Source organism: Octodon degus, unplaced genomic scaffold (assembly GCF_000260255.1).
Source record: "Octodon degus isolate 3935 unplaced genomic scaffold, OctDeg1.0 scaffold00019, whole genome shotgun sequence".
In the NCBI taxonomy this organism is placed as follows: domain Eukaryota; kingdom Metazoa; phylum Chordata; class Mammalia; order Rodentia; family Octodontidae; genus Octodon; species Octodon degus.
The window spans coordinates 3,315,319-3,326,907 of record NW_004524595.1 but is presented as its reverse complement, the minus strand read 5'-3'; the positions used below and the strand labels follow the sequence as shown (position 1 = coordinate 3,326,907).

At 36.5% G+C, this 11,589-nt stretch overlaps 1 protein-coding gene across 1 annotated transcript in view; it reads left to right on the top strand.

The window, feature by feature from the left end:
- Ppp1cb (protein phosphatase 1 catalytic subunit beta) overlaps positions 1–11,589 on the top strand; it is a 39,934-nt gene that overhangs the window by 11,328 nt on the left and 17,017 nt on the right. Inside the window, exon 3 of the mRNA XM_023711109.1 lies at positions 9,546–9,677. Coding sequence (XP_023566877.1) covers positions 9,546–9,677 — 132 coding nt within the window. The remainder of the gene's footprint in view (positions 1–9,545; positions 9,678–11,589) is intronic.

Sequence of the window (11,589 nt, the reverse complement as noted above, 5' to 3'; positions counted from 1 at the left end):
GTCAGCATTTGAAGATACTGGTACTTAATCCTCTTACAGAAAATTTGCCTCTAAATTTGAAGCTGGAAAGTCACTGGAACAACTGAAAAACAATATATGGCTTTTTTTGGTATGTGTGTTAAGAATTGTGTACAAAGTGAATCATGTGTACTGCTCCTCGACACAACCAATAAAATCTCAAATATTGAAGATTAAAAAGAAAAAGATGCCAGGGGTTTGACCTGTTGTTTTTTGTACCATCCATGGAGGTGTTGGCAGTGAATCATAGTTCCTTTCTGTTCCTGAAATGTCTATCCCTTATTTGTGGCAACCTTTTATCTGCTTAACTCTTATTGTCCCAGCTGTTTTTACTTTGTGCACACCCAGTGGTGAATCACCCCTTTAAGAATTCATGAAAGCCATGGGCCTTCTCAGAAGAACATTCATGTGTAGACACAATATTATACTGTTCGAAGTGTTATGCAGAGCTTCTGTGAGGCAAACCTACCATAAGCTGAAAGTAAGGGAACTCAAGCCAGAATTCCCATTTAGCTCATTGTAAAAAATTTTACCTAAAAAAATTTTACCTTTTTTTAGTCTTTTGTGCTAAATGTGGAAAAATTGCCTCCTAATTTTTAGGAAATCATATAAACTACCATCAATCAGAGGAAAACCTTGAATGAATGGGGGAAAGAAAGATAGATTAAATAGAAGCTACAGTATCAGTGGCTAAGGAATATTACCAAGATTTTGCTACCTTTTATAGAAAACAGTTAAAAGTATTGAGCAAGTACAGGTACAGTGCACAAAAACATATACCCTTTGTAATTTAGAAGACAAACCTACTTTGGAAAAGTGTTAGCATAAGTAAACATAGGCTATAGTTGAATAATTTTTCGTAATCATTAGAAAAGTGGAATTCTTTTAAAGAAAGATGACGTTTTGCTTAATTGAAATTTAGCGTTAGTGTTCTTGGTCATCAAAATTGATTGCAAGTGATCAGTTTATGGTGGTTTTAGGGTAGGCAACCTGATCTTATAGACAACCTGATCCAGACCCTGTAGCAGTCCAGAGGAGTTTATATTTGTAATCCTAGGGAAAAGGTATTGGAATTCTAGTAAGTAAATTCTAATCTACCACTTCTAGTGCATTGTTTAAAGCCAATTGAGTTGATAGAGAATATAATCCTATCCAGTTTTGTATATATCAATATTAGGAAGTAGGGCAAGAGTTAGCCAAATTAGAGACAAAGTCTTTCAGAGGAAGCCATCCTGGTGGTCCTTCATAAGAGTACTGAAGATTGAACTCAGGGCCTTCACATTGAGCTACATCGCCAGCCCCCATTTTTGCATTTTGAGACAGTCTCACTAAATTGCTCAAGCTGGTCTGAAATTTATATGTTCTTCTTCAGCCTCCCAAAGTGCTGGGGTTACTTTTTGATTGTGATCTGTAGTGAAATTTATGTATTTTATCATGGAAAATGTCTTCACAGATAAGAGCCACCAAATACTGCAATACGGTTGATCTGTGTGTATAATTTGAGTTACGTGAAAGCTCTTCAGATGCACTATGAAGTGAATTTTGATCTACAGAAATTTCTTTTACACTTGGATTAAGGTCTTAAGAATGCTGCAATTTGAGCTTGGAAAAGTATATATTTGCTGCAAATTTGAGAAGGAATAAAGATCTCACTTGTTTTAATTTTTGACAGTATGGAGAGTATAAGAAGTAGCTTTCTTGTAACTCAAATAGCACTAGTTCTTATCAAAAGGACTTAAATGAGTGTAAATTTGCAAATGAGGTAGTTTTGCCTTTACAACCTCAGGTTGACTTCATTAAAAAACACACTTGCAGCCAAATCTAAGACTGTTCTTTGCTTGGTGATAGTGAGTGATTGAGGGTGATTCTTTTCAATCAGAAACTAAAAACATGTACACACCCTCATTATCAGTCTTGAGTTTAAAAAAAAAATTATAAAATTATCATTGCTAAAGCACTAAACAGTGGTGTGATAATAGAAATAGAATCCAGAGCCTTCACACTGAGCTATATTCCCCAGGTCTTTTATATATTTTTTATAATGAGACAGTATCTTGCTGTCAGTAAGTTGCCCATTCTGGACTCAAATGTGAAATTATCCTTCATTAGCCTGCCAGGTTCTGGGGTTACAGGCATTTGTAACCAGTGTTACTAGAGGTGATTGATTAAAATAGTTTCCCACAGGGCTAGGGATATAGCTTAGTGACTTAAGCACCTGCCTGACAAGTGCAAGGTCCTAAGTTTGCTCCCTGGTACTGCAAAAAAATAATCATCATCATTTTTTCCCCATAAAATACTCCATAGATTTTTAAGCACCTTACATTTTTACACATTTTATAAAATTTCCCAATGAAATTATCTTCTACAACATGTATATTTTTACAACTATACCTTAGCAGGTTCCACTGTGGGATTACTAAAATGTTTTTCCCAGCTCTATACATATTTTTGACTGTAGTTGTTTCACACACACTATTCATAGAAACTTTATTTATTTGGTGCAGGATTTCACTCTACAGGTCAGACTCTAATGATCCTCCTGTTTCAGCCTCCTCAGTGCTGGGATTATAAGCATGGGCCACCATGCCTGCTCTTGGTGGCTGGCTTGGCATGCCTGGAGTTGGCACAGCACAGCATGTGGTATTGGGGATTGAACCCTGGTCTTTGCACTTGCCAGGCAAGTGCTTAGACTGTTGAGCTATCTTGACAGCCCTAGAAACTCACTTTTCAGTCACTTCAGATTTACCATGGACTTCTCAGAAAACTTGGAAGTATTGGTAACATCTGTCAGTTTATCAAGAGCCAACAAAAACCATTCAAAATCTTGTTTCTTGTTAGTGCTCCCACTATTCTTATCTTTAATCTCTGTTCTTAAAGGATAGAAGTCTTTAAAGTTTATTGTAACAAGACATATTTTTTTCCAAGCGAACGTAATTTAATATTGTAAAGACACCACGCATTTGTCTCACTTGGATAACTGATCTGCAGGTTGAAATTTACTTTGGCTACAGGATTCTTTTCTCTCTGTCTGTCTCTGTCTGTCTGTCTGTCTGTCTGTCTGTCTGTCTCTCTCTCTCCCTCTCTCTCTCTCTCTCTCTCTCTCTATTGCTTTTCTTTTAATTGGGAATGTCATGATGAGTGCTTAGTTTCATAATGTCAATATACACTGTTTTCTTTTAGGACAGCTTTAGGGTTGTTGCATAATAAACAGTGACTACCCATTCAAATAACAAAATAATGCTTTTAAAAGCATAATGTTCAGGGTCCATTTTTCTTGCATTGATAAGTATGCACTGGTAATAAAAATAAATGTTGTGATACAGCATTATATGTAACACTGAAGGTGCTATCAAGTTTTAACTGCCTTTTTGTAACTTGTACACTGAGAGGTAATGTGAAGCAATAAGAGTACTACTCAGGAGCCGGGGAGATGGCTCAGTAGAATAAGCGTTTCCCTGGCAAGCGCAAGGGCCTGAGTTCAATCCCCGGTTCTGCAAAAAAAAAAAAAAAAAAAAGTACCACTCAACTCTGCAATGATAGCATAAAAATGCTTATTGACAACATATTTCATTTTTGTTTCTGTTTTTGTTTTTTGTTTTCGATACCAAGGATAGAACTCAGGATCTTGTGCTTGTTAGGCAGGTGCTGTCACTGATGCTGAGCCATCTCCCACCCCACCCCCCCATTGGTAATGTATAAGCAAAGCAGAGTAATTGTTTTTAGACACTAAAGTTTGAATTACATATTTTAAACTTAATGTTATTGTAATTTGTACATGTTACAAAATATTATTTGTACATTTCCCTAATTATTTGGAAAGTGTAGAAAATTTTTCTTAGGCCATAGGCTGTGTAGAAACTTGTATTCAGCCAGATTTAACCCGTAAGCCTAGTTTACAGAATCCGGGGATAGTTTTTTCACCTTTCTGATGTAAAACATAATTGCATAGAAAGATTACCCTAGTAGGTGGGAATCAAGAAACCTTGCTGTTTCCACCAGAGTTGTGACTGATGAGGTAAAATGAGTTTGGGACCAAGGGTATCTAGTTCTTGGCAAGGTATTTATTCCTCCAGATTGCATTCACCGTACTTTCTTTATTAATTAATTAATTAATTAATTTTTCTTTTCTTTTTTCTTTTTTTTTTTTTTTTTTTTTTTTTTTTTTTTTTTTTTTTTTTTTTTTTTTCCAGAACCGGGGATTGAACTCAGGCCCTTGCGCTTACCAGGGAAGCGCTTATTCCACTGAGCCATCTCCCCAGCCTATTTTTCTTTATTTTGCAGTACTGGGGATTGAGCTCTTTGGGACCCTGCGCTTGCCAGGCAAGCACTATTCTACTGAGCTGTCTCCCCAGCTCACCTGACTTTCTAGTGTATAGCCAATAATTGCATTTTATGTACCTCTTTATTCTTCTATTCCATTGTTGAACAGCAGCCAACCCAGAGAGCTTTTGAAAATTAGTAGAAATTACTTATACCATATGTGAGCTCATGTCTCACCGTGACTCTTTTCCTGGAGGCCTTTTCCAGGTTGTGATAGAGGGGTAGAGGCTCCAAACACAAAGTGACAATCTAATATGACTGGGCAGGAAAGGTGGAAGTCTAATAGTAGTTTGCAACTTAAATCCAGGATAGGCATGAACTACATAGAGACCTCAAAATCTTTAGTTCCCTCTGAATGCATAAAGTTCAAGCCCTGCCATGTTAGAGGGGCCTTATTATACCAAGATTTCTGTTCAGACTCCATCATGGCCATTCTCTAATTGTGGGTAATACTGAAGTAGACCAGCTTTCAGAAATATGTGGATGGGTTACTGCTCCTCTGGTGCTAAAAGGAAACAGCCCTTTTTGGAGGAAGAGATCGTCCAGCTCTTTCATAGTGTTTTATTCATAATCCAGTATTTTATTATGCAACTGACCAAAAACCTATAGGGGAGATCAGAGAACCAGCCACAGATGATTCACATGTTTCAGACGAGGACTTTAAATAATATGCTTATGATAGGAAGATGAATTTTATCAGAGGCATGGATACTGTACACCTTAAAAAATAAGAATTTAATTGTTAGGTTTATCAACAGAATAATATACCAAGGAGTGAAAGTTCAGTAGAAGTTATCCAGTGCTGAGACAAAATTGAAAGAAGAAAATGTGAGAAATCAGTTAAAATAAGCTAGGCCTCCTAGTGCATGCATGTAATCCAAGAACTTTGGAAGGCCAAGACATGAGTATTGTAAGGGGCCTAGTTTGAACAGATGTAGCAACTTTATGAAGCCCTGTCTCAAGATTAAAAAAAAAAAAGCCAGGGAGATGGCTTAGTAGAATAAGTGCTTGCCTGGCAAGTGCAAGGGCCTGAGTTCAAACCATGATTCCAAAAAGAAAAAAGAAAAGAAAAGAAAAAGGACCAGTTTTAATAAATAGAGCAATTTGTTCTAATGGTGTTTGTAAATAGGATATCATGTCCGCATCTTGTACAGCAATTAACCACTAGGAAGAATGTATGCAGTGTGTGAATTATTGAAACTGTCCTACCAATTTTATTTGAAACTGTCTCATTGCTATTTGTTTATCAATAAAATTATGGGAAAAAAGATTTAAAAAGAAATGGAAAAAGGGCCAAAGATGTAGTGCAGTGTGAAGGACCTGGGTTCAGTCCCCACTGTCTCCCCACACCCCAAAAGAAAGAAGGGAGAAAAAGAAAGGACAGGGAAAGGTCACCATAAAACCCAAACAAGATAACGGGGTGAAGTCATGATTATCCCAGTAAGCAATAAATGTTTCCTAAATTTTTTTATTTTTTTGTATTTAGTCAGGGTCTTCCTATGTAGATTGAACTCGTAGTGATCCACCTGTTTACAGCTTTCCAAGAGCTAGGATTACAGGCCTGCGCCACCACACCCAGTCTCAGTTGCTGTCTCAGCACACCCAGAGGGTGGAGCCAGCATGCCAGGCCCAGGAATCAGACTCCCAGTCCCCACGTCTAAGCTGATGCTTTAATCCACTGAGCTATTTGGCTGGCCTTATGGTTCCTAAATTTTAATGCCTCATAATGGCAAAAATTCTTAGGTATAGAGACTAATTTTTATAAGGATGATGAAATGTATAGAGTATCTTTCTTAGTGGTGAGTTATTGGATGCCTTTTTTCCAATTTAAGGGAAAAAATGGGATCAGAAGCATCACTTCTATTCAGCATTGTCCTGATCTCCTCAGTGATTCAAAGTGGAAGAAAAAGATTCGAACATTGGAAAAGGATTAAAATTGTTACTACAGATGATAACAACCATAAATTTGCCAAAGAAAACTGAAGACTGTTACAATAGCATATCGAGTCAATATATACAAATCAGTTATATTTATGTATAAAATATCAAACAATTTGAAAATGAAATAAGGAAACATGTTCACAATAGCAGACCCCTCAAAATCAGTGTAATAAAAATATGAGGCCACCACAGTGAGAACTAAAAATACTGACAGTGAAAACAACAAAATAGCACTGAAATAAATGACAGTTTAAATAAGAAGTATAAAGTCCATGAATTTGAAGGCTTGACGTTGTCAAGCTGTCGGTTCTTCCTAGACTCATCTATTTTCCAGTAAAAACATGTTAAGTTTAGGGGCAGGGTTAATAGACAAGCAAGTTACCTAGTGTCATGCTTTGGGTCTAGATGTACTTTCAAAGCCTCATACAGTCATAGGTAGATTTTCCAGAGGTGGCTGAATTTAAAGTGTGGTGATGCTGGAATTAAGGGTGTGTGGATTACTTTTTTTAGGGAAGGGTCTACTGCTAGATCCCTAGTAGGGTGTTCAGGGTCTCACTACTAGATCCAACTGGTAGTGATCCATCTGTTTACAGCCTCCCAAGAGCTGGGATTACAAATGTGCGCCACCATGCTTAGGCTCAACTGCATCTCAGTGTGCCCTGGAGGCAGGGCTGGCATGGCATGCCCAGGGATCAAACCCCCAGCCCCTGCACCTGCCTGCAGGCACTTTAATCCACTGAGTTATTTGGCCGGCCCTGTGTGTGATTATTACTAAATCAATCCACTGATTGGTTTCCCACTGCTCTAATCCTGGCTAAAATATTTTTTCCAGGAAATTTTTTATCTCAAAGTTTTATATGGCAGAGGGGAAAGAATACTTCCTTCAAGTTAGATGACTTTGCTCCTGAATCCTTTCTTCTGCTTTTTATTTCCACCAATCTTGTAAAACTTGGATATTAAAATTTTGTGCAAAATTATTTAATCTCATTCTTTTATTGTATAGCAGAGTTGGTAACTTCCCTTTCTCATTCCTGTGATGTGAAATGCTTGGTATGAACTGTTTTGCACCTAATGAAGTATGCAGATTTATATCTTAATCCAATGAGACAATTATGTCTAGGCTCATTAAATCCAAATGTTGAAGTCTTTTGTGAATATTGTGATAGCATTTTAGTTGCTTCATGTATGTAACAGGATAGCTGATTTCTTTTTTCAGATAACAGAAATTTGAAGTGCTTTCTAAAATCTGGAAGTGCATAAGAGCATGACTTGAATTAAAAAAGCAATTGGAATTGTGCTGACATGTCTACTTGATTTTCCTACACGTTTGGCCTATGCCTTTATAATTTTTGGTCACTTGCCTATGGCTTAACATTTAGAGAACCTTTAGCTTCCCTAAAAGGATTTCATCAGCTCTTGAGTTTTGATTAGGATATGCAGTTTTATGTGCCACCAGGAGGGAAAAGGCCACTGACAATTGTAATCATAAGCAATTGCAAGGACAATTTCAGAGATATTAATGAAGGAAAAGTACAGTTTAGAATCAGTGAAATACAATTTTTACGCAGTAGGTGCTATTTTGTTAAATTTTAGTTTTTGTAAATTGACATAACTAGCATTTTATACCTCAAAAATGTTAGAGGAACATAATTTCTTTGGTAAAAATTAAACACTTATGAAAAAATAAGACTTTACAAGGTAAAATATTTACCATTATAATTTAGTTAGTTTAAGTTGCACATTGAAGTGACCCTCACTAGCCAACTAATTTAGTGAGCATCATCAAGCCACAACTAAATTTTACTACTTTGGAATTACAGTATAAATTGTGAACATTTCTTTTTTTAAGAGGTAAAATCTTGCTATGTTCAGGCTGGCGTTGAGTTTGCAATCTTACTGCTCTGCCTCCAAGTAGCTGGGAGTACAGGTGGATATCACAGAGCCTAACCTTGAGCATTTTTAATAAATCCTGTCTTTATTTCTAATAACTCATATAGTAGGCTCTCAAGTACTTGTTGATCGGTTTAACAACTTTACTCAGTAATAACTTAGATGTATATTTGTCACCTGAAAGCAACCAGGGATCTTTCATACTTCAAAATGAAAATTTCTTCACCCCCTCAAACTTTCACCCACTTAAGACTAGTCCCAAGATTAAGACTTGTTTCTGAATCTAAGACAGGCTAGTATTTCAGGAGCTTAGTACAAGGTATTAAGGTAAATTTACTTTTTGGTTCAAAGGTGGGTAATCTTTGAAAGCTAGTTTTGCTGATTATTGATGTGAATTTTAGGCATAGTCTTATTAACTGACAAATTATGTATGCTTAATTTTATAAATGGGAAGTAGTGGGATACATAGAAAGATAGTCTTTTCTTTTTAAAATGCCTTTTCAGTTAAGATTTAGAGCATACAAGTATATTAAAAGATTAAATGAAATGAGCCAGTAGAAATAATAATGAAAAGAAATAATCACAAGTGTGGCAGGGGTTAAATCCATAGATGGAGATGGTTGTTGCTGAATTCCTGGAGATGGTAATAAAATTCCAGGAAAGGTTATGAAGCTAAAGCACTTAACTAGCAGCTACTTTTTAACACCCTTCCCCCCCACACACACACACACAGGAGATTTAACTCAGGGCCTTTACATTAAGCTGCATACCCAGCCAGTTTGTTTGTTTTGATATGTGATCCACTAAGTTACCCAGACTGGACTGAAACTTGCAATCCTTATGCCTTGTTCTCCCAAGGTGCTGGGGTTACAGGTGTGCACCACCATGACCAGTTGTTTTTTAGATTCTTAGTGTTGCTATTCTCCTTTCCTACTAGAAGCAAGACTTGTTTGGATGACAGAGCAGGCCAGACTCTCAAGGGTGCTGTCTCTGACACTTTTCCGTTCTCTTGGGCTGGTAGGCCTCAAATTGGCCCCTAGAGAACAAAGAATAAGACTACGTTTCATTGGCAACAAGAGTTGAGGAGCATCATCAGAAACCAGCAGTGTTGGAGATAGAAGCTAAAGATAAGAATGCCTATTATTAGCTATGGAATCCAGTAGGGTAGTTTTGCAACTTGTTTGACTTTGTTGACCTTCAAAATGCTGATAGAGGGCTGGGGACATAGCTCAGCGGCATAAACATCTGCCTGGTGAGCACAAGGTCTGAGTTTGAGCCCCAGTACTGGGGGGTGGTGGGAGGTGTATATGACCCTTAAAAAGATTTTCTTACGGATAAGTTTTAGAAAATTGACCATTTTATTCATTGTTCATTAGTACGAGGATGTCGTCCAGGAAAAATTGTGCAGATGACTGAAGCAGAAGTTCGGGGCTTATGTATCAAGTCTCGTGAGATCTTTCTCAGCCAGCCTATTCTTTTGGAATTAGAGGCACCACTGAAAATTTGTGGTAGGTAAATGGGCAAAGTTGGAAACAGTTCTTTGAATAATGTTTTTCTCTTGTATTTATAATGAGAGTAATATAAAGAAAATGTTCGTAACAGAATATTCATGTTTTATTAAATAAAGGGATTTAAAGCTTTTATTTGAAGCTTTTATACAACAATTAAATATTTGCTGTATTACAACATGAAAAGATTGTGGTTCATCAATAAAGGAGTCTTAGAAATAAGAAAATCACAAGACAACATGAAAAGTAAGAAGAGGTATATCTTAGAAGAAATTCGGATAACCATTAAACACAAGGGCCTCAGCCTCACAAATAATGAGTTAAAGTTCCTAACTCCAGTTACAAAAAAAGGCCAAAGATTGGTATTTAATGTCTTTAAGGATGTTAAAAAATGAAGGTTCTAGTATACTGCTTAGGAAAAAAATTTTGAAAGCCTGACAATATCCTTGGTCTTTTTACTTTGTTGTGATTGTATTTAAATCTTTAAGTTTGACTAAACTTAAAAATATAGGGCCTTAAATTCAGTGATTATCTCATTGTTGTAATAAGAAAAATGTAATTCATTATACTGCCTTATATTAAAGAATGCCAAAATTCTTCTTGCATATTTCTTGGTGATCTGCATTCATATACTATGTCATTTTCAAGTGCTTAGTGTTCTTAACAATACTTACTTTCTTTCTTAATGGTTTATTAAATTGGGTATTTGGTGCTCTTTTGTACGTTACCCAGCAACTACAAGATAAGTAATGTTTGTTGAAGGGATTAGCATTTCTTGAATGCTGAGTGATTTAGCATGAAGTACTGCCTTTAGGTGGAGACAGGAGTTTAGAATTTCCTGGAAATGATTGATCACTCTTTTATGAATTTAAATGATGCAAATGCATTGATTTATGGATGACCTTAAAATTGAAACACAGATGCTCCTCAGTTTACAGTGAGATTACGTGCCAATACCTTTCATAAATTAAAGGTATCAAAAAAAATAAAGGTATCATAATTTAAAATGTAATTCACCTGAGAGCCATAGCTTGCTGCTGTTGATGTCTAGTATCTCAAAAGAATGTTGTACCGCATAGTGATACCCCAAGAAAAGATCTAAATTCAGAGCACAGTTCCTGCCGACCACTTTGCTTTCTTATAATTGTGATGTTGAAAACCATAAGTCCCACCATTTTATATTACAGACCATCTGTTCTCTTAAAAAGGTACTCTTTTAAATGTTACATAGAAATAAGTTGAATGTAATAAAAGTTACACAAATTTTCTTTTAAAAAATATGGAACATATTAACTCCTTTTAATATGTGCTATTTCAAAGTGATAAAGGCAGTGTTGGTACTGCTTTTCAGGTTTACAAAAGTTTGATGAAATCAACATAATAGCCTCTAAAGGAAAAATGTCTAACATTTTAGAAAATGAAAGTTGAAGTAGGTAGTTCAGGCAGAACTGCTTCACACTCGAATAATAAACAATGAGTTACCAGAGAAAGAAGCTGGAGAGAAAGATTGTAAATGAGATTGAGTTATTTAGATTTATTTTTCAAAGAGAGTTAAGGGTTACTGAAAACAGAAAATGGTAAAATTGGGGTCAGTTGACCAAAATGGAGCCAGTGCTATGGAAACCCAGCAGTGCTTTTCAGATCCACTTTAAGTCCAGGCCAGATTGTATCCCTTAGCAAACTTTTAACGATATCCATGCCAGATGAAATTTCTTAGTTCTTGCTTTTTGGCATAACAGTACAACCTAAAGCTGAACTACCTTAAGAGTAACTGTGGGCTGGTGTGATGGCTCAGTGGTCTAAAGCACCTACTTGGAACAAGCTTAGCAAAGCACAGGGACCGCGGTTCAATCCCCCAGCACCACATGCCAGCCAGCCCCGCCCCCTGGTGGGCTGAGCTGGCCACACACAC